Source organism: Panthera onca, chromosome C1, assembly GCF_046562875.1.
Source record: "Panthera onca isolate mPanOnc1 chromosome C1, mPanOnc1 haplotype 2, whole genome shotgun sequence".
NCBI lineage: Eukaryota > Metazoa > Chordata > Mammalia > Carnivora > Felidae > Panthera > Panthera onca.
The window spans coordinates 72,210,163-72,235,572 of record NC_138346.1 but is presented as its reverse complement, the minus strand read 5'-3'; the positions used below and the strand labels follow the sequence as shown (position 1 = coordinate 72,235,572).

General features: G+C 36.4%; 1 protein-coding gene across 1 annotated transcript in view; it reads right to left on the bottom strand.

Moving 5' to 3' along the window:
* Nucleotides 1-4,934: 4,934 nt before the first annotated feature.
* Nucleotides 4,935-25,410, bottom strand: part of PLA2R1 (phospholipase A2 receptor 1) — a 121,329-nt gene continuing 100,853 nt past the window's right edge. Inside the window, exons 21-30 of the mRNA XM_078451212.2 lie at nt 23,145-23,262; nt 22,140-22,267; nt 21,634-21,781; nt 16,795-17,033; nt 15,067-15,235; nt 12,612-12,752; nt 11,761-11,877; nt 10,042-10,218; nt 7,180-7,212; nt 4,935-7,064 (exon numbers count right to left, since the gene is read on the bottom strand). Coding sequence (XP_078307338.2) covers nt 6,850-7,064; nt 7,180-7,212; nt 10,042-10,218; nt 11,761-11,877; nt 12,612-12,752; nt 15,067-15,235; nt 16,795-17,033; nt 21,634-21,781; nt 22,140-22,267; nt 23,145-23,262 — 1,485 coding nt within the window. The 3' untranslated portion in view covers nt 4,935-6,849. The remainder of the gene's footprint in view (nt 7,065-7,179; nt 7,213-10,041; nt 10,219-11,760; nt 11,878-12,611; nt 12,753-15,066; nt 15,236-16,794; nt 17,034-21,633; nt 21,782-22,139; nt 22,268-23,144; nt 23,263-25,410) is intronic.

Here is a 25,410-nt window from a genome sequence, read left to right as displayed (position 1 = left end):
TCAGACAGACTGAAGAAAAGATGGATTTTGCTTGTTTCTTATTTGGGACAGGAGAGAAAGAACGTCAAAGAGTAGCAGTCCTCCAATGTTTGTGTTTGCATACTTCCTAAAAGAATTTTGAAAAAAAGATGTACATCTCTTCCCACATTTCCAAGTTGACATCTAAAAATGTTTTATAAGTAGGATGCAATTTACAGCATATTATAAATAATGGCATTGAAAAGTAAAAATGTTATGACACTCCAAGGGGCTCTCATATCATAGCAGATTTTTCACTTTTTATTTTGAATGATTTTAGGTTTATGGAAAAGTTGCCAATATAATACAGAGAATTCTGTATACCATTTATCCAGCTTGCCCTAATGGTACATTTCACATAACCATACTACAATCATCAAAACTAAGACATTAGTACTAGTATAATACTGTGTTAACTAAACTATACATTTTATTGTAATTTCACATGTCCATGATGTCCATTTTCTGTTCCGTGATCAAATCCAGCATTCCACCGTGCACTTAGTTGTCATGTCTCCTTATTTTCCTCCAAGCTGTGACATTTTGTCAGTCTTCCTTCAACTTTTATGACCCAGCACTTTGCAAGTGGTCATTTTGTAAAATGTTCCTCCATTTGGATTTGTCTGATGTTTTTTATTATTAAATTAAGATTATGCATTATTGAAGAGGGTACCAAGGAAGTCATGTGCCCTTCTGAGGACATCATATTAGGGAGTACTTGATGCTGAAATGGCTAATTACTGCTTATGTTAACCTTGATCATTTGATTAAAGCGGTTTCTGTAGTGTAAAGTTAGTACTTTCCCATTATAATTAGTGACTATCTTGGGGGTAATACTTTAAGGCTATGCAAATTCCTGTTTCTCCGCAAACGGTCACCCACTAATTCTAGCACCCACTGGTGGATCTTGCCTATATAAATTATTACTGTTGTGTTTGCCTAATGGTGATTTTTGTTTCTCTTATTCCTACTACACTTATGAGTTGTATTTCTTCTGAAGAAAAGAATCGTTTTCCCCTTAATTTATTTATTCGTTCAGTTGTTTATTTTTATCAATATGGGCTTATATTTTATGAGTTACAATCAAATACTATCAATATTTTTATACTGAAATTGTTCTAATGTTAGCCATTGGGAACTCTGTCAGGTTAGTTCCTGTGTCCTTTGGACATGACCTTATCTTTTTGTGAGCATTTTCTTACTTTCTGGGACCACAAGATAATCCACTTTCATCTTGCATTTTTCCTGCCCCAGACCTGGAATCAGCCACTTCTCTGGGGAGCACTAATTCCTTTGACTGAAGATTCCTTAATGATTTGAATTCCATCAGAATCTATTTAAAAACAGAAATACACACAGACGAGCTCTTGGCAGTTAGAGACATTGTTTTGTTTTTCTCCTTAGTCTTATATTTCCATTCCAATCTGCCCACAGAATTTTATCCTAATGTAATATATTTTTAATCTTGAAAAATATTTTACTCATCACCATGTCATATTGGCCTATAGTAAAAAGTATGTATATAAATTAAAATTATGTTTAAAATTTCCATGTGAACATAGGCTCTAAGTGTTATACATTTTCTTCTATATTGAGCTGTCATGTCAATTTTTATTAGTACACAATTGATTAGAACAACATAAATATTTACAACAGTTAATAATGAGCATATATCAAACTAAATATTATAGGTAATATATCTCTTAATGAAATGGATATATCACAATGAAATTAATTATTATTAATTTAAAATTGCAGGGGCGCCTGGGTGGCTCAGTCGGTTAAGCGTCCGACTTCGGCTCAGGTCATGATCTCACGGTCCGTGAGTTCGAGCCCCGCGTCGGGCTCTGTGCTGACGGCTCAGAGCCTGGAGCCTGTTTCAGATTCTGTGTCTCCCTCTCTCTCTGACCCTCCCCCGTTCATGCTCTCTCTCTGTCTCAAAAATAAATAAACATTAAAAAAAAATTAAATAAATAAATAAATAAATAAAATAAAATTGCTAAAATAACTCAGGGTTTAGCATGAATTCTATTATTGTTGTTGTTGTTGTTGTTATTTTTTAGCTATACATGCTGAGAAACTCTGGTAGAGATTATTGGTGCTCATAGTTGTTGGTTATCCTCTTCTTCTTGAGCACACTGGGAGACCTGTCAGACTTCCTTGCAGTTAGGTGGGACCATGTGACTAGTATGGCTAGTGATATATTAGTGGAAGTGCCATGTATTGCTCAAGGACCCAGGAACTTAACAGTTCTACTGCTTTTTCCTACCATGAAAAAGCCCCATGTTCCAGAGGCAGGAATATGCAGTCTGGATCTCTGAGTTATTGCTTGGATGTGAACTTCCCTGGAGAATCCATGGAACCATAGCAGGCTTTCTATGACCAGAAAATTAATTTTTGAGTATTGTTTTGAACCATTAACAGAGGGTTTACTTGTTTCCATAGCATCCCATAACTTATCCTGACTAATATAAAAACTTTCTTCGTATAAACTTCATATAAGTAGATAGGAATTAAAGGGGGTTTGTTCATTCATAGGCACTGTTGTTTCATCTGATATACCAAGTAAAGTTAGGAAAATGATATACTGTTAATATCATTATAGGTTTGTCAGTACTATTTTTCTATTAAAATGTTTTTATCTTAATATGTGATTTAATCATGACACTAGAGTTGCAAATTAGATTATTTAGTTAATGAAAAATATTCATCATAAAACTTAATTGGTGAGGCCAATCTTCATGGTCAAATCCCTGAGCCAAATAAGACAAATAAATATTCAGAAAAAATCTGATTCAATTTTTCAATTCAATGAGCAAGTTTTTTGTTTTGTTTTGTTTGTGTTTTTGTTTTTTAACATTTATTCATCTTTGAGAGACAGAACATGAGCGGGGGAGGGGCAAAGGGAGGGAGACACAGAATCTGAAGCAGGCTCCAGGCTCTGCACTGTCAGCACAGAGCCTGATGCAGGGCCTGAACTCATGAACCATGAGATCATGACCTGAGCTGAAGTCAGACTCAACTGACTGAGCCACCCAGTCGCCCCGAACTAACTTGGATTTAAATTAAAAAATAAAAAAATATATATCTCTACCTTACCTTCACTTAGAAATCTAATACAGAGAAAGCACACATCTTTGTCATAAGCTTTTCATCAGGGTAAAGTAAGATGTCAGGTTCTTATATATATCGACATTCTCTTTGCTTTCACCAGAATTTCTTTCCAGAAATATCTTCTTTGACAATAGTTAGGGGCTGGGTGAGATAAAGTCTTAAACAAAAGTAGTTATCATTCCTGTTGTTCCACTGTATAATGCATATTAATTTAGAATATTGCAACATGGAATTTCTCACTCATCACTTCATCCTTCACAGAAAAATGTATGAACACAGGGAAAGACATGAGGCTCTACACTGGTTTTATAATTCCTTTATTAAAAGAAGCTTCATTGACTTTAAGTTTTTTTCCCTTTGTTTGGTGCCATGGAGGATTTTCTCCAAGATAAAGCATCATAGCAAGATTTGGAGTGAAAGCCATGTTTTGTTTGTTTTTTTTTATTTATTATTATTATTTAGGTAGTGATAAGCATTTGTGCATTGTGCAAGAGAAGTAGAAAGGAAGAACCAGCATGACACTATGATCTCACAGGTGTTCGCATGAAGGTTAGTTCTAAGAAAGAATATATATGAAGGCTAAAGATTCTGGAAACTGAACTCCTTAAAAATATTCAATGTCCCCTTTCATGCTCTGTCGCTCTCTGTCTCCTGCAAACCCATTGTTGATATGGATGAGAAGTAAACCTTTGGTGTGTTAAGCCACTGAGGTTTTGGGATTGTTTGCTAGAGCATTTAGCCTCCCCTAATAGAGTAACTGATGGTGCTATATACGTCTCACTACTGTAGATGTGAAGTGGCCTTGTATAACAGCAGTGTTCAGGTAGAGAATTGAATGGGAGTCACAGCCGGTACTCCAGGGACAAGACGGTGCTGGAGTGAGCCAGGATGGAGCCAAATCTAAGAGAATAGAGGGCAGGTTGCGCCAACTACAGACTTCATAGCTGATGCCTGCATTGTTCCCAGGAATGGGGCCAGACAACTACCCTCAGTGGACAGAGATAACACACATTTACAGTAAGTTATCACTTTCTTCCCCAAGTACTACAATGACACAAATTCTCATATATCCATCACCATTTTGAGGAGGAAAAGGAAACTCCAAAATATTGTTTATCTAAGACCCCATCTAACCCACCCCTGGTAAGAAGTGGAACTTTCAATTGAAGAAGCATTTAAACTCAAAGAAGACTGTTGGAATTGGAAAAGTGTAAGATATGTTTAATTGTAAAATCTAAGATTTCCATTACCCAGAGTCATGGATAACAATTGATTTTTTTGGAGGGGGGCACATTAATTATGTGTGAATGAGTTTATGACCCTAATGCTTCTTTGCTTTTCATGCCATAGCTATGAAATCTAGTGCAGATTAAAAATAGATGTGGAAAAACTTTTTTTAAGTGCACATATATAAATAAAACATAATATTTCAATACTTTCTATTTCAGTAATGGGAAGGACTGCATGATCTTGTCCATGGGGACAGATTCCCCAGAGATGCAGTTCAATACTAAATAGCAAAGTACAGAGCATTGACAAGAAGTATGGTCTCTTTGGGGCGCCTGGGTGGCGCAGTCGGTTAAGCGTCCGACTTCAGCCAGGTCACGATCTCGCGGTCTGTGAGTTCGAGCCCCGCGTCAGGCTCTGGGCTGATGGCTCGGAGCCTGGAGCCTGTTTCCGATTCTGTGTCTCCCTCTCTCTCTGCCCCTCCCCCGTTCATGCTCTGTCTCTCTCTGTCCCAAAAATAAATAAAAAACGTTGAAAAAAAATTAAAAAAAAAAAAAAAAAAAAAAGAAGTATGGTCTCTTTCTGCAAAAGCACTTTATTAATGACATACTTTGTCAAATTGTTACGTGTAACTATTCCACTTCAATATAACTCAACTAGAAGGATAATTGATTAGCAGTTTTTACCAATCCCACTGAAAAGACAGAACTTTAATTTCATTTGACAGATTGTTAAATCGGACTTTTATACCACCTGGTTAGTTCAAGCCAATTATTCTTATGAGTGATAAATATTCAACTGCCACACAATATAATATCCTTTAAAAAATGAAGTCTTAAAACTTACAAAAATTATGGAAGTAGATTGTCCTAATGTGTAAGTTACACAGCGGTAACAAAGAGCTGCTTTTGGAAGCTGTATTAATTGTTTCAGGCCACAAGGACTCCTTTCTTAGGGTATGCTCGTTAAATTACATTTCTAATGATGATGGTTTTTCACTTAGCAATTCACTCACACTTTCTCCTGGAGCTCCACCTCATGACTAGTGGCTACTAGTTAGTTTCAAGGCAACTGGATGTTATAATTAAAATGCACCTTCAGGGGAGGCCCTGAGATTCCCCCAGTTCCTCTCTATCACAAGACCTTACTTAATTTTCATAACCACCTGGAATTTTGTACTTATGCATTTCTTTACTGGCTTGCTCTCACTTTTTTCTCAGAAAATAAGTGACATAAAAACAAGAGTTCTCATTAATTTGCTCACCACAATATGTCTAGTTTCTAGAATGGTACTTGGTTCTTAGTAGGAATGCAATAAACATTTATGTACTCAGTAAACTTTTAAATGTTGATTATGAAAGCACTTTCCCATATCATAAATTCATGTAGGAAAGTCAAATCTGTGATATTTAATTTACAGTGTTATGCTATTAACCATAATTTATCAACTGCACTAACTAGTCCAACACAGAGATGGTTCTTAAGAACCATAATTTACTAAATAGAATACCCCAAATAAACTCATTTATATAACAAAGGTATCTAGATTATGATTGGAGAGTAATTTATTTAGTACTTCTCAATATATCCTATATTGTGGTTCTAATGGGACTGTAATTCAGATCTTCATTTTTTCCCCTTTAAAATCAAATTATATTTTATATCTTTCAATTGTTAAGAGAGTTATATATTATTTTAACATTTAGTTTTTAATAAAAACCATGAGTTTTAACAATAGTAAGATTTTGATAAATTCCTTTAAGTTTATCTATATATTTAAACATCAAATGTAGTCATCATTCAGTAATTGAAGATTTTAAGCCACATTATATGGTTGCTTATGAAAGTGTGCTGCTAACCAAGGTCTTTCCTATTTAAAGACAGGTAATTTTTCTTTTTTAGTTTGAGAACTCAGAATTAATAAAAACAAATATCACTGTAAATATTAGTTTAGAGACCAGAATGTGTGAGTTTTAAGCTTAGAAATTAGTTTTCTAAATCCTGTGTTAAAATGATTGAATTAAAAAACCAACAAGAAAACCTCTCAGAAGCCTTTAACTTTTTGTCTTGTATAAGGTCTAGAGTTTTGAAATTTGTTTTACTTCCCCTCTCTCTCTTTTAATGGAATGAGTATGGGTAAATGTCTGAATAGATGCTAGATTAGGCTAAAAATTCTTTTAAAGTTTCAGTAAGCCATTCACATTGGTTTGAGAGTCTTGAAGAGGGAGTTATTTTTAATAGTTCTTGTTTTCTGAATAGTAGCCATTGTATAACTTCCCCTTTTTAAGAATAGATCACAGTTTGGGGAAATGAGTAAATCAAGACACATCTGATTTGGTTACAGTTCAAAACCAGTAATCACTTTAAGAGTAATTAAATAGTGACACAATTTACATTATAGCGGCATCTGGTCTGTAAGGAAAATGAGGGGAGACTCCCCTTATAGTCTTCTTATTATCCTCATGGCTGTGGCATTTTCTGGACTCATTGTTATTGGTCATTCTTCTCAAGATCAGAAATGAGAATGTTTTCTTCCAAATGTACTGTACTAAAGTTGGTTGTAGGATAGTAAGGATTCCCAAACCCTGCAAGTCTCCTGAAGATACCTCTGTTGTGCTTGTATATACAGAAGGAAAGTGCAGAAATTGCCAGAATTACTATCAGTGTCAGTGCTACCGCAAGAGGTACAATGCTGTGACTTGGTCCTGAAAGAAGATGAAACAAAGGAAGGGTTCAATGACAATGAATTAAGATAGATACTGCCACACAGTTACTTTCTGTTTTATTATTTCTAAGAGACATCAAAATTTTCAAACCTACCTTTTCTTGAGTGCTCCTTTATTGTGTGAATATCTAAAAACAAATACAAAAAAAACCCACCTGAGATTAAAATTTTCTTTTAATTCAGCAAAATTATGTTATTATTTGTAGCAGAGTTCAACAAATTATGGCTCATGGATCAGATCTGGTGCCTGTTTTTATAAATAATGTTTTATTGGAACTCAGTCACACTCATCCATTTATGTATTGTCTGTGGCAGCTTTCATGCTACAGTGGCAGCGTGACAGAGACTATATGGCCCCCAAAGCCTAAACTATTTATTGTCTGGCCCTTTACAAGAAAATTTTGCTGACCCCTGATTTATTATAATCATTATTATTGCTCACAAACACATACACTGCTCTTTTTTTTAAGCTGAAAATTTTCCATCTAGTCTCAGCACTACGCTACAATAAAAATATGAATAAAATATAGTCCCTGCCTGCAAGGAACTCAGTTTTGTTAAGCTATGAGATGGAGTTTGTCCAGCAATGATAATCTCTTTACCTCCAGGGAAGGATTCTAAACTCAGCACTTTCTCACCTTTGCAATCTTAAGAATCTTGAAAAATGAATAAAAAATAGCTCTTCCACTCAAAAAGTTGGAGGGTTCCCATTTGACGACTTTCTACAGTAAAAATGTATCTCTTTCAAGTAGACTCTGTCTCAAAGTTTGAACACTGCTATTTTTCCTCTAGGTAAAGATCCAGAGAAATGGATGATTCTCCATTTCTGAATGACCCAGAGAAAGATCAGTAAATGATTTGTGAGTGGAGAAAGTGCCTTGGTGCAGTCCTTAGGCCCATTCATTCTTATACACTTAAAACATTAACATTGTCACCAACAGCAAAACCACATTAACAAAACCTGTTTTGCAATTTAAAAATAATACTATATAATTTTTCATCATACTATTAAAAACATATGTTATATGTGTGTGAAGAAACTTTAGAGTTATTATTATTTTTTTATTTTTAGCTTTTAATGTTGGTTTATTTTTGAGAAAGAGTGGGCACGTGCGTGAGCAGGGGAGGGGCAGAGAGAGGAAGACACAGAATCCAAAGCAGGCTCCAGGCTCTGAGCTGTCAGCACAGAGCCCAACATGGGACTCTAATTCACTAATGGTGAGATCATGAGCTGAACCAAAATCAAGACGCTTAACCAACTGAGCCACCCAGGTGTCCCATGTGAAGATACTTTTTAAAGAGAAGCTGTTAAAAGAATATTTATTCTCAAGATGCATGCAGTAGGCAGATATGGAAGGACCATGTAGAGTCAAAAAACTTGGACTGTGGGCTTCAGTTTGATCAAGTACATTTCTCATCTGTAAAATGGGAATATTGTATCTGCTTCACTGCTTTAAAAATTGCTATGAGGGGGGCGCCTGGGTGGCTCAGTTGGTTGAGCGTCCAACTTCGGCTCAGGTCATGATCTCATGGTTCGTGGGTTCGAGCCCCACATCAGACTGTGTGCTGACACCTCAGAGCCTGGAGCCTACTTCAGATTCTGTCTCCCTCTCTCTCTGCCCCTCCCCCACTCATGCTCTGTCTCCCTCTGTCTCAAAAATAAATAAACATTAAAAAAAATTAAAAAAAAATTCTATGAGGGACGAAAGAGGTATCCTATATATTACAGGAAGCTTTAAAGTCTTGTATAGACGCAAGGTGTTTCTGATTTGTTTTTGATACTTAAATGCTATTGATCACTTGGGCACACTACTTATTAGGCTCAGTCCTGTTTTCCACACTATTAGGGCTTGAATGTTGGTGCCGACATCTTCCAGTTTTTTCTCCTTCATTCCCACCCAGTCTCTAATCAGATCACCAAATCCTGATGATTCTCTTTTCCTATTTCTATTCTTCCTCATGTTCCTTGTTCTGTCACTCAAATCACAACTGCCTCCCTTTATATCCATATGAGTGTGATTCCACTGCAAGTGTCTACAGAGCACATAGGGCTTCCCTGTCAGGTTCACCATGAAGTTCAGCTCTCTAAACTGATACTCTCTGTGAATGGATCCTACATTACTGTCCAGTTTTATTCTCATCACCACCTAATATGAGCCCTTTGCTCCAATCTGAGCTCATTCTCAATCACTGGCTTTAGTCATGCTGGGACTTTTGTCTAATATGCCTTCCCTCCTCTATCCTCTTCATCTTTTGGGATTCCAAAACCTTATCTCCTCTCTGAAATCTTCATCAGCAGGTTCCTCCTTCTCTGCAACACTGGCATCTAGAAATGTTGTGATTATTATTAAAAACACCTTTCCACTGTTAATGTTCATTGTTAACATCCTATCTTAGAAATCTCTGTATTATTGGCAACTGACTAGAATTTTCTGGCTTAGATTTCTAAAATGATTATTTCTTTTTATCACCACAAACTATGTAGCTCGCAATGAAGTTAAAATATGACTTTTATAACATATTATGGCTAGCAACAGAGAATCACATCCATTAGTCCACAACAAGAATACCTAGGCCTTGATCATATTTCCTGGGACCAAAGATGAATCTTAACATTTCTGAGTAGCAGTTGCCAGAATGGTACTAGCAGTACCAGTAGCAGTTGCTTTTAACATTTCTAGTTCCATTTGTTTGAGGTTAAACTGCTTTTTGCACATTAGTTGAACAAGGAGGATGACACAGGAAAGTCATAGTCTTTATAATGATTTTTTTGTTGATATCAGAGAAAGAAGGAGCTGAAATGTCCTCTGACTTGTTTGATGTAGAACAAGATGATAATGTCAGAATCTGAATATTCCCCGAATACTTGCATTTTCAACGCTTGAAATGCTAAAGAGGTGGGTCAACATTAGTCAGGGTAGAATCAAAATGAAGAATTATCCTCTGACTTTACCCACCTGCTTCCATTTTGCATATAAATCCTTTTTTTTCTTGACATGGAGATGACTGCCACACTCCTTCGGGGATCCTCAGGGCAATACACAGATGGGGTTTGACATGGTCCGCCTCTGGCTTCCGAATGCCCCAGTTCGACTGGTCTGTGGGAGTTCCATCAAACCACTTTATGGTTTCATCTGTAGAAAAATTGTTGACTTACTATGACTTATATGTATGATTATCAAATATACTAAGACTGGAATGAACCACAAAAAGCAGTTCTTGGGGCATCTGGGTGGCTCAGGTGGTTAAGCATCCAACTCTTGATTTCAGTGGAGGTCATGATCTCACAGTTGTGAGATCGAGCCCTGCATTGGGCTCTGCGCTGGGTGTGGAGCCTGCTTGTGCGCACGTGCTCTCTCTCTCTCTCTCTCTCTTTCTGAAAAAAGCAGCTCCTAAATTTAATGAGACTGTCTCTTTATCTGATACATTCGACTCAGTAGGTACAGTCATGAAGTCATTATCAAAAGGTAGGTATTAGTAAAGTTGCTTTGTGAACAGCTCTATTTATTTTAGATACATTGTTCTAATTTAGTTCATTTAGAATAGCATCTTAAAAAATTTTTTTTAATGTTGATTTATTTTTGAGAGAGAGAGAGAGAGACAGAGAGAGAGCACAAGCAGGGAAGGGGCAGAGAGAGAAAGGGAGACCAGAATGTGAAGCAGGCTCCAGGCTCTGTGCTGATGCAGGGCCCGAAGCCACGAACTGTGAGATCATGACCTGAGCCAAAGTCAGATGCCCAACCAACTGAGCCACCCAGGTGCCCCAAATATCATCTTTTTTTTTTAACGTAATAGTTTGAATTTTGAAATATTCCCTATAATTGTAATCAATTTAAAGACATCATTTGAAGTCCTACCATCTATATCATTGCATAATGACTCTCTTTCTAAAATAATTTTACAATGAATTTCTTTAAGAAGCAAGCCAGTGGGGACTGAGGGGGTGGGAACAGTGGTAGAGTCCTCCAGGTGTAAGCAATAAGAGGAGATGCATTGTCTGAAAAGGATTTAAAACCAACAATAAAAGTACCTAAAAGTCGGTCAGCTTTTTATTACCACAATGGGCTAGAAATTCTAAACAATGTCTGTGATTGAAACACTCCTCCTTGTCAGAGTGAACCCACCCTCCACCTTGGGGCACCACTGTAAGAAGTTCTCCGTACCAATTAAAATATTTTTCTTTATAAGTACTTTCAATAACCACCAATTACATAGAGAAAAGAATACCACGTTCTCATTTGATCACAGACCCTGGTTTTTATGAGAAGCAAATAATTCTAAAAGCACAATTCATCACTGAAACGTTTCTATAACTCTGTTGTGCTTTTATAACATCGAGGAATCTGGGCTATTTTCAAATAAATAGGGTTTTGTTGTCTATGACTAAGTCTGTGAACACAAATTTCTCTCCAAGAACCTTCATGATGTGAGGGTAAGTATAAGATAAACTTGTTTGCTTGTTTTTATGTTTGGTATTCTGGGATTATTTCAAAGGACACAAGTGTATAGAAAAGGGTTAGCAATATTGCCTTTGGAGGAAGTGGCTTTCGGATTACTGCTATTTTTTCACTGCAAATATATCTAAGGAGAGCCTTCTCGTTTGTAGATGTCATTTTCATTAGCCTTGGCCACCATGTATTTATTTATCCTGTCTCCTCTTTACCCAAATCACTTACTGTCACCATCAAAGTGAGCATTCAACCAAACCATCTGGACAGAAGAACCAAAAGCAAAAAGCTCTTCTAGGAGAAATGAATTTTCAGTCTCATCCTTGATTGTTAAAAGATTAGATCCTATAAAAGACACAAACAATAAATAAACAAGTATTTGTGTTTATGGGTAAATTCAATTTTAAAAATGTCTCCTTTACAATAATTTGTTTTTTTTTTTAATTTTTTTTTAACGTTTATTTATTTTTGAGACAGAGGGAGACAGAACATGAATGGGGGAGGGTCAGAGAGAGAGAGACACAGAATCTGAAACAGGCTCCAGGCTCTGAGCGGTCAGCACAGAGCCTGACGCAGGGCTCGAACTCACGGGCCATGAGATCATGACCTGAGCTGAAGTCGGCCGCTCAACCGACTGAGCCACCCAGGCGCCCCTACAATAATTTGTAAAACTCAGTCTTTGCAGAGCAAACATTTCTATTGTGAATAAGTGATTTTTGATTAAAAATTTAAAAATTATACTACATTTATTAAAAGAGACAAGCATGTACTTAAGAAGCTAAAGGATAGAATATTAATTTTAGAGAACATTAAAAGTTTATAAATTAGGTGCATTCAAAAGGAACATTTTCTGTGAAAGTGTAGTATTCTGAGATATCATATTAGGTTTTCACATTCTATACCGGACACTGAATTTCATAGATAGTCCATCCCCAAACAAGCAATTCAAAAGTATTTACTTTTTTTTGTTGTTGCTCCTAAAGTCACTAAATAATCAGACAAATGAAGAAAACCACATTGTTTACTGAAACGTCAAGAAGGAATGCATTGAAAGCATTTTACCATCACAAAAGAATTACCTTCCTTTTTGCAAAATTCATGAGCAGCCTCAAAACTCGTACTGTCTAGGACTGTAGAAAAACTGTAGCAATTACTTTTGAATTTTATCCAGGGAATAGATGTTTCTGAGCACAACTCTGGGTGTCCAAATGGTTTTGTTTCTGTAAACAAAAATCAGTTATGATTTTAGGGTGGTGACTGGGTTCATTTATTGGGATAAACATTGCATTAAATTCTATGACAAACTAAGATAAATAGTGTAATGAGATTTTCATGATAATACTCTGAAAGAGTGGGTTTAATATAAATGATCATAAAACCAAATCTGGTTTGTAGCATTTCTGGCAGAAATAATCTTTACCTACACATAACAGGGTATATTCATGCATAGCTTCTTAGGCTTAGTTTGGGTGCTGCATGGGTGAGGGTGGCTGTCTTTCATGTTTATAATTGGTATCCTAAAGGTTGGAAAAACTGGGGGATGTGATTCATAGAAATGAATGAAGTTGGCAAAAAGCACTTCCAAATGTACAAAATGTGTTCTATGCAGTGCTGAATATTACAGATTTAGCAAATCCTTACCTGCCAATCAACCTGTGAGAGAAAATAATGCATTTGGTAAAGTAACATAGCATAGCAAAACATAACACATAACTAAGGGAAATATCAGGTAGACTTTGCTTTAGAGGTCACATCCATGATGAGATCCTAGGTGTATGGCTATGGGCATGTTACCTATCATATTCATACTTTGGTGTCTTTATCAATAAAAAGAGAGCCAACAGGACACCTGGGTGGCTCAGTTGGTTAAGTGTCCGACTCTTGATTTCAGCTCAGGTCATGATCTTACAGTTGTGAGATCAAGTTCTGCACTGGGCTCCACTGTTGAGGTAGAGCCTGCTTCAGATTTTCTCTCTCTGCGCACCCCCCTCTTCCCCTCCCTTACTTGTGCTTTCTTTCTCTCTCTCAAAATAAACATTTTTTAAAAAGTTATAAAAGAGAGTTAAACAACATCTTTTTTACATGAGAAGTTTATTTATTTGTTTTTATTTTTCCCTTCTAAGTAATCTCTACACCCAACAAGGGACTCAAACTCATGACCCTGAGATCTAAAGTCACATGCTCTACCAAATGACCTAGTCAGGTACTGCTGCGTGAGGAGTTTAAATGAGCTAGTGCCTGACACTTCTTAAGCACTCAATAAATGCAGTGCTATTGAAAAGGGAAGAATAATTTTTATGGTGTTTTAGTAGCAGAATTAGCTTTTCCAGTGTATGTGGCTATTATTTACATTACTATCCTGAATTATTTTGATCCGAAGTTACATAGTGTGTATGCTGTTTAACTTATAGTATCCAGAATGTAAGCAAATATGTGCACTTTTACTAAATGAGAGATTTTAAAAGACACCAGCTGGTGTTAAAGAACTCTACGTAGCAATCAAGGGAAGGGGGACTTGGTGTAATGGGATGAACATCACATCAAAGAGCAAGGAAGCTTGGCTTCTCCTCCTGGTCCTATTGGTGGACATCTGTGAGATCTTCAGTAAGCTATTTCATGCTCTGAGTTTGTTTTCTTTTTAAAATAAAGTTCACCTGGCTCAACTGGGAGAGCCAGGTGAGCTTTAAGAGTAATGAGGTATTATTATCATTGTTATCATATAATATAAATATTATTACTATCATCATCGTCATCATCTCTAGAATTTTATTAGTCTTTGACTTAAACATGAATTTGCAGTCTGGCCTTCAAGGTCACACATGCTCTTAATGCAGGTTTCTAGCCTGATTTCCCACCTCTCCTTACTGGTACACTGCCATGAAGGCAAATTTCAACACTAGCTTTGCTTTACAACTTTCTTCCTTCCATGTCTTTGTCCAAGCTTTTCTTTTTTAACATTTACTTATTTTTGAGACACACACACACACACACACACACACACACACAGTGAGTGCGGGAGGGGCAGAGAGAGAAGGAGACACAGAATCCGAAGAAGGCTCCATGCTCTGAACTGTCAGCACAGAGCCCAACGCGGGGCTCTAACTCACGAACCAGGTGGTCAGGTGGTGACCTGAGCCGAAGTCAGATGCTTAACTGACTAAGCCACCCAGATGCCCCTGTCCAAGCTTTTCTGTTCAGACTGCCTCTCCATGTCCAATCATTTTCTCACTACATCCTACCTATTCTTCAAGGCCAGTCACACAGTTATGTCCTTCAAGAAGTCTTTCTATTTGTCCTCAAGTGGATGTGTTATGTTCTTTTTTCTTGCTAACCCCACAACACTTACTACCTCTTTTCCATCATTTGGTAGTTCTGCTTGGTATAACAGTTATTTGTCTGAACATCACCTACCAGACCAGAGGCTTCTTGAGGGCAGACACTTCTTACTCTTACTCAAAGCTCCTGCTTAGCACAGTGCCTTACACGCAGTAGGTGCCAGGACATATTTGTTGAGTTGAATAGAATTGAACCTACCAGTAGGTACATGACAAATTGCTCCTTGCAGAAATGACTCGCAGGCTGTGCTACTCCAGCATCCACTGGTGTCAGCAAAAACACAGTCACCCAAGATGGATGACTCATCGTCTTTCCAAAAAGTGAAGGAGGATTTGGTGCCATCTGACCAGTCAAAATTAAGACCATTCTGTGGAGGGAAATGAAGCCATAATTTCTTTGCTAGCACTGCATCACCCAGTGCTATTTGAGCAGCCCTTACTTCACGCACTGATTTGTATTTCCACATCTAGACTTATATTTCAGGGGGTCTAGGATAGCTTGTGAATGTGGCCTGACAAAAAGATATAGCTGTCACAACAGTATCTTTTTTAGTTTTGGGTAATCCTTTGTTCCCTACCACCATAATTTCCAAGTAAGCAATCAGAATGAAGTTGGATTAATATCTTGTTCTTTACACCAAAACCAATTTCAGATTGGTCAAAGATTCATACACATGAATTGCAAACATAAAAGTGCTAGAGAAAACTTGGCTAAATATTTTATACTCTTGGTGCGGGGAATATCTTTTCAAGTCTGATACAAAATCCAGAGGCCATAATGCAAAATTGACTACGTGAAGTTAAATCATTCTGTAATGCACAAGTATAATAAACAACCATAAGACACATTCTCTCACCTATCCCAATGACAAGGATTAAAATTTTGACAATGTCCAGTATTGACAAGGATATGAAAAGCTACCTGTTATCATAGTTGTTTGCATGTAAATTAGTGTAAACTTTTGGCAGGCAGTATGGCACTATTTCTTAAAATGTAAAGTGTGCTCAGCAATTTAACTTCTAGGAATTTATCCAACTTACACAGGGTTGTTTGTTGTGTATTGCTTGTAATTGTGAAAAACTGGGAAGAACCCAAATTTATATTCACAGGAGAGTGGTATGGTATATCTTTATGTGGTGCTGCAAAGAATGTGTAAGATTTTTATGTGCTGACATGGAAAGCTGTACAAGGCATATTAAACAAAAAACAAGTTAAAGGACAGCACAAGTAGTATAACCTCATTTGTATTTAAAAAACAATACATGGGTAATTTACAATGGGTAAATACATATTTACCCATTATGTAAATATGTGTAGGAAATTTTTAAATGATGCATAAGAAATATTTACAGTGATTATCTCTGGGGTACAGAACCAGAGGTTGAGACAGAACAGATTTTACTTTTTACTACTGCAAGTGTATAATAGTTTTATTTTAAAAAAAAAGAAAGCTAAGAAAAAAATCTTACTCTCCAAAATACATCCCTAGAGGGAGAGAAAACCCACGTGTTAAATTCCAAGGTGGTACTGAATTAATTAATAACCACATTTCTAGACAGGAAGCATGATCCATTTTTCTTGATAATTTCTTAAATGCAGATTGCCCAAATGCAGGTTCTTGGAGGCAAGAACTGGCAGTATCTGGAGATACTCAGAAATTTTCAGAGAACCTTTGAAGGGCATTATTTTCCATAGATTAGGCAAGTGGATGTTTGTTCTAAAAAAGGTGTATACCTTTAATTTGTAGTCATAAGCTATTCGTAAGGTTGGTCATAGTTGTTGTATGAACCAATTACTTAAATGTTACATTTGCTATTATTTCTTGGAATTTTTTTTCTCTGTGTTAATTTCAGTGTCCATACCACTAAGGAAGTAGATGTGAAACTTAGTTATGCAGGGATGTTCCAAGAGATTTAAGATACTTACATCTGCAGTGAACAATCCAATCCAGTGGGGATGTCCTAACCGGTGGAGGATAACAGTGAGGAAGGACTGGTGATACTGATCTGTAATGCTGGCCAATTCTGCTCCATGCATTAGGCAGGTTTTTATTGCTGTATACCAAGTCATATTTGCATTAATTATCTTATAAGTTCTGTTTCCATATTCTAAGGTATTGGGGACTGGATACATATCAGATGTATTTACACTGTGTCCAGAGGTATCTAGAACAAGAACAACAACAACAATCATTTTTAGCATCCGGTTGAGAAAGGGAGAGGCAAAGCTTAGCATGGATCCATGTCATAATGATCCATGCTGTGATGAACATCAGTTTTCCTTCCCAGAACTATTTCAAAATGAGGGTAATACCTGAAAGCATAGGTGATGCTAAAGAATGAGAACTTAGGAAGTTTAATGCATGCGTTTCTTAAAAAAAAAAATACATACATAGAGAAGATTTCTAGAAGATTTCCCATTTTTTACTCCCTTTTTTTCCTTTTTTTAAAATTTAAATTTAGTTAACATAGAGCGCAATATTGGTTTCTGGAGTAGAATTCAGTAATTCATCATTTACATACAACACCCAGTGCTCATCATAACAAGGTCCCTCCTTAATACCTTATATAGCTTAATACCTTAATCCATCTAGCCCATCTCCCACCCACACCACTCCATCAACCCTCAGTTTGTTCTCTATCATTAAGAGTCTCTTGTGGTTTGTTTCCCTCTCTCCTCTTGTTCCCCTACCCCCACCTTCCATATGTTCATCTGTTCTGTTTCTTAAATTCCACATATGAGTGAAATCATACAGTATTTGTCTTTCTTTGATTGACTTATTTCACTTAGCATAATACATTCTAGCTCCATCCATGTCATTGCAAATGGCAAGATCTCATTCTTTTTTTTCCTTTTTTTTTAATATATGAAATTTATTGTCAAATTGGTTTCCATACAACACCCAGTGCTCATCCCAAAAGATGCCCTCTTCAATACCCATCACCTACCCTTCCCTCCCTCCCACCCCCCATCAACCCTCAGTTTGTTCTCAGTTCATCAGTCTCTTATGCTTTGGCTCTCTCAAGATTTCATTCTTTTTGATGGCTGAATAACTGTGCATACCACTTGACTGTCCCTTTTTTTAAAGTTTGTTTACTTGTTTGTTTGTTTATGTATTTATTTTATGTAAGAGAGAGCACACAAATAGGGGAGGGGCAGAAAGAGAGGGAGACAGAGAATCCCAAGCAAGCTCTCAGCTGTCAGCAGAGCCCAACACGATGCTCAAGATGCTCAGTCCCACAAACCATGAGGTCATGACCTGAACTGAAATCAAGAGTCGGACACTCAACTGAGCCACCCAGGCACCTTTGACTGTCCCTTTTTAAACGGACCACTTTTTGATGGAACTGATCTTCTTAGGCAGGTTTTTTGAAAATCAAGTTTAATTAATTAATTAACTTAATTGAATTCTTTTACAGAGAGAGAGAGTGTGAGTGGGGGAGAGAGGCAGAGGGAGAAAGAGAGAGAGAGAATCTTAAGCAGGTTCCACACTGAGCATGGATGTCAAAGCCGGGCTTGATCCCACAACCCTGGGCAGAAATCTGAGCAGAAATCAAGAGTTGGATGCTCAACTGACTAAGCCACCCAGGTGCCCCAGACAGATTTTATTCCACTAGTTACATCCGGCCCAACACACATTGCTCTGGCAGAACTTAATACTTACTAAGAGAATATTGACATATATTATGGAGTCATATATTGTGTTGCAAACATAAGTTTACAAGTGCATATTCTCAAATACCACCCTTTCTTTAAATAATTTTTTTAATGTTTATTTATTTTTGAGAAACAGAAAGACAGAGCATGAGCAGGTGAGGGGCAGAGGGAGAGGGAGACACAGAATATGAAGCAGGCTCCAGACTTTGAGCTGTGAGCACAGAACCCAGTGAGGGGCTTGAACCCACCAACTGTGAGATCATGACCTTAGCCAAAGTCAGTCATTTAACCAACTGAGCCACCCAGGTGCCCCCCTTTTTTAAATCAAATACCACCCTTTATTAAACTTGAGATTGTATGATAGTTGCTATCATGTTTAATGTTTACATGTATAAATTCTAAATAGAAACTTAAAAACTACATTAATAAACAGAATACACACATTCTATAAATAGTTTCTATTAATATGTCATCTGTCAGAGTCAAGATTTACAAATTAAAAGGCAAGGTTTTCCCAGACATGATGACTGGTGCCTTCTTGTTCATGAGTGACAGGTCATGTGACAGCCAACCCCTTGTTTTACATCCAGGATATTTCCTCTTTAAAATGTGCACTTGCCTTTTTGTTCTGTACTATATCATATACTATGATAGGCTAAATTTAGCAAACCTAAAATAGAAAAACAAGGTAAGAATTTCTGAACTGTCTTATCCAAAGTGGCTGGGATATTTTTCTATTTACTGGTTTTATTACAATTGGGGTTGAAAAGGAGCATGGTGAGGTGTGAATAGGTCAGAAGACTTGTGAATCAACCCCAGTCCTGACTATGCATGGCTAAGTGACCTTGGAAAAATAAGTAATCCTCCAAGCCTCAAATTTCTGGTCTTTAAGAGATAAGTAAAGCTTTCCTTGGAGGGGTGTGGGTAGAATTCAGAGATAACCACACAGAGCACTTACTGGGACACAGTACTTGGAATGTAGTACCCAGAACACAGCAGGTGCTCAATAAATGTTGGTTTTTTATGCCAAGTAAAAATGGCAAAGTGGGAATTTGACTCTTGCCTGAAAATGTTACCTCAATATAATAATAGCACATATTGTAAAACAAAAGTGAAATTAACCTATTTACCAAGTAAATTATGATGGACTACCCTTTTACATTTGTTTATTCTTTACTAGAGGTCTGTTGGCCACTTGCCAGTCTATATACCAAGTCTAATGTTATTTTTAAAAAAAAAAAAAAAACAATATAATACCATAGTAGATATTTAAAAATGATAACTAGTAAAATTAAGGCAACTAAATATTTTCATATATGTGACCTGAATACCAATTTTACTATTTACCCCCATTATATTACATATCTGTATTTTTACACACATAAAATTCTTCATATGTAATTGATTCCATCAAACTTCAAAACATACGTGATTTTGAGCAACATGATTTTGCCACTCATTGACCTGAAAAAGAAGGATCTGTTGGAAACCAAGCCCCATGTTGGGGGTCTTGATTTTGTTCCTGTCTCCCTTTTATTTCGGTATCTTTATTCTTTCAGGCAGTTAAGAGAGTTTGCGCTCTATGCCCAATGTAAGCACCTGTTTATATGGCAAATAAAGAAGTGGAGCAGAATTTGGTCATTTATTGTAGGCTAAGAAAATTTGTGTAGTTGAATAATATTTTTTGGAAATAATAATACAAACAGCTGTCATTTGTTAATATGCTGGCAACTTGCTAAGCATTATATATGCATAGATTCTGTATGTGCATAGAGTGAGATAGTTATTATCCCATTTTACAGATGTGAAATCACATCTGTAAAAAGATAAGAAACTTCATTGACACTTAATTACAGAGATGGGGAAAGAACCCAGGTGGGGTATGAATTCCAGTGCCTATGCTCCCAACCACCCCTACTTTAGACTATGTCCAAAAGACCATATACAATGTTAGCCCAAAAAATTTCAAAGAGAGAAAGTGGTAAGAGAGCAGTCCATTTTAAGAAGAGATCAACATCAGTGTCACAGAATAGAATCATTGTATTTAACTGAGGGACCTTGAATATGTAACTTATTTTTTCTAAGCCTCAAGTTTCTCATCTGTAAAATAACACTTTTTACCTACTTCTAGCATTGTTGGGAGGTTTTTATGCCTTATTGCTTATGAAGCCAAGGCACAGGGCCAGGTATATCATAAGTATGCAAATACATGGTGTATTGATATTATTTCTTTCCCTACAAGACTCTTCTCTTCTCATAATACCCTTGCTATAATTGATTATCTTCTTTCAATTCCTGAATATTATTATTTTTAAGTGATAACTATGAATTGGGAAATAGCTTCCCTGGGCTATTCTGAGGATGGATAGATACTCAGTGCATTAAAGTGTTCACATACATGCAACACTGAGAGGTATAAATCATATTCCAAGTAAGTATATAAACAATAGGCTGCCCAGAGTTGCACCCAGCTCCAAACACAAACTGTGGTCTTCTAGAGTAGCATCATACAGGGAAACCTTGCACTTGGTGAAAGCACAAGTTGGAGCTATTGTTTTTGTTGTTGCTATCTTTATTTTTATTAGTCAAGGTCACTTACAGTGCATTTGACCTGATCATCAATCCCACTGGATACGTGTAATAGTATGGCTTTGGTATTTCACACCAAAAGTTACTGGGGGTTCTGATCATTAGCTCTAGAGATATGCTACATGTCATATTTAGTCACAGAGGGCATTTTTAGGTTTCCAAGAAAGTAGGAAATATTAGTTTGTTTATTTCTTTATTTTACAACATTTTCTTAAAGCCTTTTTTATTCCCTGAACACACACATAAACTCAGAAGAAAGCAGTAAAGCCACTTAATAGGGCTAAAATGGATGCATAAACTTGGTCATCTCTCAGATGGTCTCTGTAGTCTTTAGAACCCCACTAAAGGCCATAATCCTGGGGTAGTAGAGATTAAATGAGCAAATATATGTAAAGCTCAAAAAGTAAGTGCCTGACACTGTTAGCTATGAAAATGACAGTTATACAGTGTGTAAAACAAATATGGAAGAGAAGAGTGGGTCATAGAGATGAAAGGAATAAAAAAGGAAATATTTCTTACCCTGCATTTTTTCACAAACAAACCCATGACCTTCTTTTCCACAGTCTTCAAAATACCATTTTCCAGTGAAATGAAAATTAGGATTACTCGACAGCAAGGCACAGAGAGGAATGTGTTTTTGAACTTCAGTGATGTTATGACTTGGAATCTTTAAAAAGATACATATGTTTTCCAAAAAAAAATGGAAACATATAACATTATTATAACACTGAAATTTTTATTAAGGACAATTTAAAAATTCAAGCACTATTATCCCTTTATTTGCATTTAATAAACCTGTTCACAGATCACTTCATAACCTGACAAGTAAATAATTATTGTGATAAGTAATTCCATTTATAGAACACATGAAAATGACATAATTACATTATTAAAAATTAATATAATAACACACTAATAAAATGTATGCCTATAAAGTATAGGAAGTAAAAGAACACTTCAGTTAGTAAGTATTAAATAGGATCTCTTGCTAAAATTTTTTCTAAAAATTAAATCTGAAAACTTACATTTATATCAAATGGAGACCAGTTAGAATATGCCACAGCCTTTCCATTTAGCCATTTTTCATAATTACCATTTTGTAACCCTATCCACACATTAGTGGTCTGGCCAAAAAGATTCATAGTAATGAAAGCTAAAAAATAGAAATACATTATCAAATTTAATACCATATAAACCATTTGGGTAATCATCGAATTCTGTTTGTAGCTATGATTTTATTTAAATGACAGCAAAACTTAATTATGAATCAATTGTAGGAATTTGTTCTTACTAAAGTAATGCAGTCTCTTTCACTTTTGTTTCAGTTTAATTGATAGACATTAGCTAGCTAAGCCTGGGATTTCATCGTATCATTAACAAAACTATTTCCAGTGTTCATTCAATGCCTTTCTAAACAAAAGAAGATTTATCAACTCTACTTAAACTGAAGTATACAATTGCCTAAATATCAAATAAAGGTGTACAGGTAAATCTAAAGGGATCTAAAAATTATACCATGCAATTATTATAAAGTGTACCTCAGATTATTTCAGCCATTTTGCAATAAAGATCATAAATCTGCCCTATTTTTTCCACTATTACTGGGGAGACAAAAGTCTTCAAAAATCAGCAGTTTATAAGCAATGCAATGTACTAACTTTTACAGATGTCGTGATATAAACCTTATAGGTCAAACTGAAAATGTATGTGTCATCAGCTATATAATACATATGATGTTGATTTGGAAATGTTAGCATTTTGGGGGGACATTTTTAAACTTTATTTATTTATTTTGAGAGAGAGAGAAAAGGTGAGTGGGGGAGGGGTAGAGAGACAGGGGGAGAGAGAATCCCAAGCACTGTTAGCACAGAGCCAGATGCAGGGCTCTGTCTTACAAACTGTGAGATCATGACCTGAGCTGAAATCAAGAGTTGGACGCTTAACCAACTGAGCCACTCAGGTGCCCCCATTTTAATAGATATTGAAATAAAAATGGTTATTTTTGCCCGACTGAATATTGAATACTCTACCTTGCTCCACCTCATTTTCAATGGCGACCAGTGTCCCCCCTTCCTCAACACAGAAATCTTGAGCTGATGTCCAGTTCTTCCAATCCCTTGGGTCTTTGGGGATTTTCACCAAAAGGCACTTTAAAAAAAAAGGCCAAAAAAACATTCATTTCCATATTTTTCTTAACGAGTTAAAAACCTTCCAAAGACACTGAGGATCAGTCTTTAGAATTCTTTATAATTTTCTTGAGCAGAAATGACTCATTTTTTTTTCTTTGAGCTGCTCCAAAGATAGGAGAGTAAAACAGAAGACCAACTTTTAGGGTAAGTCAATATCTTGCATGCATTTGTATCAGGCAGGAACAGAAACAAGGATGTGTTTTGTTCTGTAAAGTATCAGAACAATGTCTTTTGCTCAATGAAAAACAGTATTCCTTTTAAAAAGGAGCCAGCCTGTAGTGTGGTAGATTTAATTTTTAAAAATCCTGTAGGTAGCAATTAATAGCTTAGTTCAATTTTATTTACAAATACATTTCCTCACTTTAAGTGAGAGGGGAATACTGGGAAATCAAACCACAACAGGGACTTAAATTCACTAATTACTTGAGTTAGCTATGTGGTTTGTAAGTCCACGAGGAAGAGCCAGAAAAGAAAAAAAATGAGCCCAGTTGGAAAAGAAGCAAGGGCAGGACCAAAGAAACCTAGGGAGGAGAAATAGATGGGACGGTGGCCAGCACGGTCAATGGAACACAAAAAGAAGGCTATGGGATTTGGCAGTGAGGGCTGATTTTTACTCATGAGAGAATCATGTCTGTGGCATGGCAGGGCTACTCATTATGGAGCGAGAAATGGAACAATAACCACTGCACGGGTCAGGTAGTGTTGAAGACACCACCCATCCGCAACCAAAGCTCAGTGAAATTTAAACATGTTAATAGGGCCAGTTGGAGTCAGGGGGGAGAGAGAGATAGAAAAGAAAGGCTATAGTGGATCAGGCAATGTTCCAGAGACGTCAGGAGAAACTGTATGCAAAGAATATTCTGTGTTGAATATTCTCTTGTCAATGAACATAGGCAACCCTGGTCATTGATAGGTTAGATCTCAAGATTTCACCACCCGGAAAATCCCAGTTACAAGATAATTCTAGGCTAGTGTGGAAGCCTGCACTTGAGAGAGCATCCTTCCTCATCCCCTTTTGGAATGACATCCTTCCTCATTCTTTAATTTCTATATTTGTCAGTCCCCCATCCTTTCCCCATCATCAAAAACTCATTAAAAAGCAGAGACTAAATTTGCTTTTTTTTGAACATCACAACAAAGAAGGTCCCCAATAAATATTTATGGAACATTATAAAAGCCAATAGACCCCAAAATAGTTGTCAAACAACATTCTCAGGCATTCTAGATTTAGTCCAATGGTTCTCAAAGGGCAGCATTCAATAATCTCTGGAGACATTTTTGATTGTCACAACTTGATGTGGGAGCTTTGCTCTTGGAATCTGGTGGGTAGAGTATAAGGATGTTATTAAGCATTCTATAACGCACAGGTCAGCCCCTCATAACAAAGAATTATTCAGCCCCAAATGTCAATAGTGTCCAGGTAATTCCTTTCAGAACTTAATCCTAATCATCACTCTTTAGTTTAAAACTATTAGGGATTTTCCAAAAAAATCAAAATCTAAATCTAAAAACTATAAGGGATTTTCCACTGTTCTTAGGATAAAAACCAGAAATCCTGATGTAGCCTGAAGTTGAATTACCAAATAAGAGAGGAAATACATTTTCAATTCTTCTGGTCCCTGTCACCTTGTTTGCTTCACAAAGAAATGGAATTGGCTTTAAAGGATTTTAATTTTATAGCAACTATTCTTTTATCTGGTTCCTTTCATTTTGTCTCTTCTCTCTAATTACAAATTCCAAACAGTGGCACACACTAATTATTAGGCAGTCTTATCATTTAATGTGAATTCACCTTGCGTTCAGATAGTCACACTAATGAACCATTCATAAATACCAATGAACCTCATTGGTTTAGTTAGCTCAATAAATCTTTCTAGAAAACACACACACACATGCCCCCTATCCCATCCCCCAACTCATCCAACCCCCCACATTTGCCTCAGCCAAGATTTACTAGCTTGAGTATGAGAGTGTAGCCTCCTATTACCACACTTCATTGTTTCAAAAAAAATTAGTAACACACTTTGAAATGGTTGTCATTAGTAATTAAAGCAAAGCAGCAAGAAGACGTACAGCACTTTTAAATTGTTTATTTACTTACTAATTT